The sequence below is a fragment of the Corylus avellana genome, chromosome ca8 (genome assembly GCF_901000735.1).
Source record: "Corylus avellana chromosome ca8, CavTom2PMs-1.0".
NCBI lineage: Eukaryota > Viridiplantae > Streptophyta > Magnoliopsida > Fagales > Betulaceae > Corylus > Corylus avellana.
Genome location: NC_081548.1, coordinates 17,894,352 through 17,898,024, shown reverse-complemented (window position 1 = coordinate 17,898,024; position 3,673 = coordinate 17,894,352). Strand labels below are relative to the sequence as shown.

The following is a 3,673-nucleotide window of genomic DNA, read 5'->3' as shown; positions in this document are numbered from 1 at the left end:
AAAAAAAAAAAAAAAAGGATTTGTTTGCAAAATATCAAAATTCAAGTAGAGGAACAATGGCCACCTAACGACAAGTCCCAGTAAGTATGAGTAATGTTATTCTTCAAGTCCATTTTACACTGCCTACCATAAAGTGTTTTAAGTAACTTTATATATTTTAAAAGTAGCTAACATTGTGAAATATTACTCTATATAAGTATACATGTAAGTTTGTTTCTTTTAATCTAAGAAAGTTTACCTGTCTTGAGACATATTTCTTGATATCATCCTCACTGATTTTGGAACCATTTGACTTCACTACAAATGCGACAGGAACCTCCCCTGCAGCCTCATCTTTCATGCTGAGACAAATCAAAGGGTGATTATATATATATATATATATATATATATATAAGAAACTAACTAATCCATATTTAGCCTAAGAGAGATTTATTAATTAATACAATGAAGAAATGCTAAAAAATAATAATAATAATACTTACGGAACAACGGCGGCATCAGCGATGTTAGGATGGGCGATCAGCATGGCTTCAAGCTCAGCGGGGGCCACCTGGAAGCCTTTGTACTTGATCAGCTCCTTTAATCGGTCAACGATGAAGAGCTCTTCGTCGTCGTCGATGTACCCAATATCACCGGTGTACAACCATCCATCTTTGTCTATGGTCCTCTCTGTTGCCTCTGGGTCATTCAGATAACCTGACCATAAACGCATGGTTCAAACAAATATTAATCATTCACCACCAACGTCAAACTGGATGAAATAATATTGGTGCACGTGGCTTTACTTTGTTGGCACTTCACTGAAGACACTTGAACTTATATTCGATTTGACAAACTCCCTCTAAACTTTAAAATCTCTTAATTTAGTCATTTGAACTTTCAATTGCAATCAATTTGGACATCTCCGCCAGATTTTAAACATTAAATGACGTTTATACCTCTAACTTTTTTTTATAAAATTCTAACTTTACCCTTAATTCCAAAACTTTTTTTTAAATAATCAGGGATATTTTGGTCTTTTTAGGTATTTCTAACTGTTAAATTTGACGGAATGGTTCAAATTGAGAACAATTGAAAGTTCAGGGGACTAAATTGAGAGATTTTAAAATTTAAGAAGATTTGTCAAATCGAGTGAAAATTTAGAAATCTTCAGTGAAATTATTAAAAAAAATAAGTAGCTAAAGTAGAAATGTGTAGTTTTTTATTACTATTTTAGCTACTCTTCTTGAAAATATTTTAAAACTACTTAAAATAAGTCACATCAAGATAATAAATAGATATAAATAGTAACATTACTTAATTAAAGCCATCAATTTATTTCTTAACATATAGGTGCCTAACTCATTTAATAATTATGTAAGTATTAAATGATATTAATTACATATAAGAGTTTTGAAGAACTCTCAATCCCAAAATAACAGATAGATCTGCCCACCGGCCACGCCCTTGCTTATTCAATGATTCAAATAATAAGAAGCCTATCAAAGGGAGTTGTAGGGAAATGACTTTTAGCCCCCAAGATTCACTAAATATTCCATCCCACCAAATATGGCAGAATTGGTCTTGCCAATTATATAGGTTGTACGGTTGTACCCCATCCTCACACGACCTAATATATATAAAAATGATCACTAATATTCTTCATTGTTGAATAAGTAACCCTTGATTTAAGTATTTATTATTATTTTTTATAATAAAAAAACCTTATCTACTATACTTTCTTCTTACTAGATTGGCTTTTGTTAAAAATAAAATAATAAAATATAATTTTGGACACTAACACATAAATCCAGTGGAATTAATGAAGAGTACTTTTATTAATCTCCGATTATTTCTCATTTCCGCAAAGCCTAAGTGGCGTACGTAGTCCCCCCATCTAAAAATTGATTTTCATACACCAAATACTATTGAAACATGTCACATAGGCTTGGAGGGAATGGAAAGTAATGTTCAGCACTCAATTTTTGATTCAACAATGTTATTTTGTAAATTCCTATACAAATATTATACAATTTAAGGTTAAATTTACTTTACCCTCAAATGTTTCAGAAGTTTTTCAATTCAAACCCCAATGTTTAAAAATTGGCAATGGGCCCTTTAATGTTTCAAAAATTTTCAATTCAAACATTATGTTACTAATTTTCGTCTAATTGGACGGAAATCATCTCCCATGCATCTCACGTGAAATTTAGATGCCCTCTATTTCAAGTTTGCCCTCATTAAAACCTATGAAATTACGTAATTACCCTCAATTTCATAGGTTTTAATGATAGTAATTACGTAATTTCATTAGTTTTCATGAGGGCAAAATTGAAATAAAGGGCATCAAAATTCCGCGTGAAATGATTTCCGTCCAATTAGACGGAAATTAGTAACGGAGGGTCTGAATTGAAAATTTTTGAAACATTAGGGAGGTACATTGCCAATTTTTAAACATTAGGGTTCGAATTGAAAAACCCTTGAAATTTCAGGAGCAAAGTGAATTTTTATTTACAATTTAATGTTATGGCAGTAAAAATAATAGTGGATTAACAATCTACTAAATTTTAATTACAATCTTCCATTTTTATTATTTTTTTTCTAATCAATTACTATCTTCCATGAATTGCTTGTTCATATTCCAATCCCATTTAATATACCAAACGAGAGACACGTTCTCAAATATAATAAACTTAATAGAATGGTAATTTTGAAAAATGAGATATATTTTTTATTGTGTGACAACCTACAAAATATTATGGGATTTATATATTTAAAAAAAGAAGAGGTCAATGCAGGTGGAAATTATATATATACCTTTCATGATCTGGCTACCTCTGATGCAAATCTCTCCAGCTTGATTTCGTGGAAGCGAAGCGCCGTTCTCGGGGTCAACGATCTTCATCTGAGCGTTTCTTACGACGGTCCCACATGCACCTGATTTTATCTCCAACGGTTCCTTTGCAAATGCCAAGCACATTGCGAGCACTGGTCCAGCTTCAGTCATCCCATAACCCTGCACGCAACAGATCATTTTATCAACAACTAAAAAGTAAAATATATTTATATTAATAATGACTAACGAGTCTCCTTTCTTTTTGTCTTTTTCTTTATTTTTTTCCATTTCCTTTTCGAATTTTGATTTTCATTTAGTATTAATAAATAGGGAGAAAAACCCACATTCACACATTCCACTAAAAAATTAGGACGGTTTGTTAGGGTCATGATTCTAAGAACGTTGGCGTGCATGACTATTCATGCACGCTAGGCTTCTTTCTTTTCTTTTTTTATTTTATTTTATTTTATTTTATTTTAAATAATTAAAATAATAAAATTTTATTATTTTATTATTTTATTATTTTAATTAATAAATCGCCCCGGCATGCAACACACCGGGCGTGATGTTTAGCATCACCCCGGTTTGTTATATGCAGGGGAGCCAGCTTTGAATTTGGGGATTTAGGGTCAAAAAAATTTTGAGAATAGACCAATTAATAAAAAATACCTTAAATTATTATTTTCTTACCTTAAATTTTTTTTTTCTTGTAATTTGAGAGGATCAGGGTCACTGTGGGTCTGCCTAAATCTGTCTCTACTTATATGCATATTAAGTTTTTAATTATCCCTGAGTATAAGTAGTAGAGAATGTCTACTATAAATTTTTTTTTTTTTTTTTTTTAAAATGTCTTTACGT

The 3,673-nt window shown here is 31.1% G+C and overlaps 1 protein-coding gene across 1 annotated transcript in view; it reads right to left on the bottom strand.

The window, feature by feature from the left end:
• LOC132190399 (4-coumarate--CoA ligase CCL1-like) overlaps positions 1-3,673 on the bottom strand; it is a 9,847-nt gene that overhangs the window by 4,637 nt on the left and 1,537 nt on the right. Inside the window, 3 exon segments of the mRNA XM_059605375.1 lie at positions 239-341; positions 483-696; positions 2,797-2,995. Coding sequence (XP_059461358.1) covers positions 239-341; positions 483-696; positions 2,797-2,995 — 516 coding nt within the window.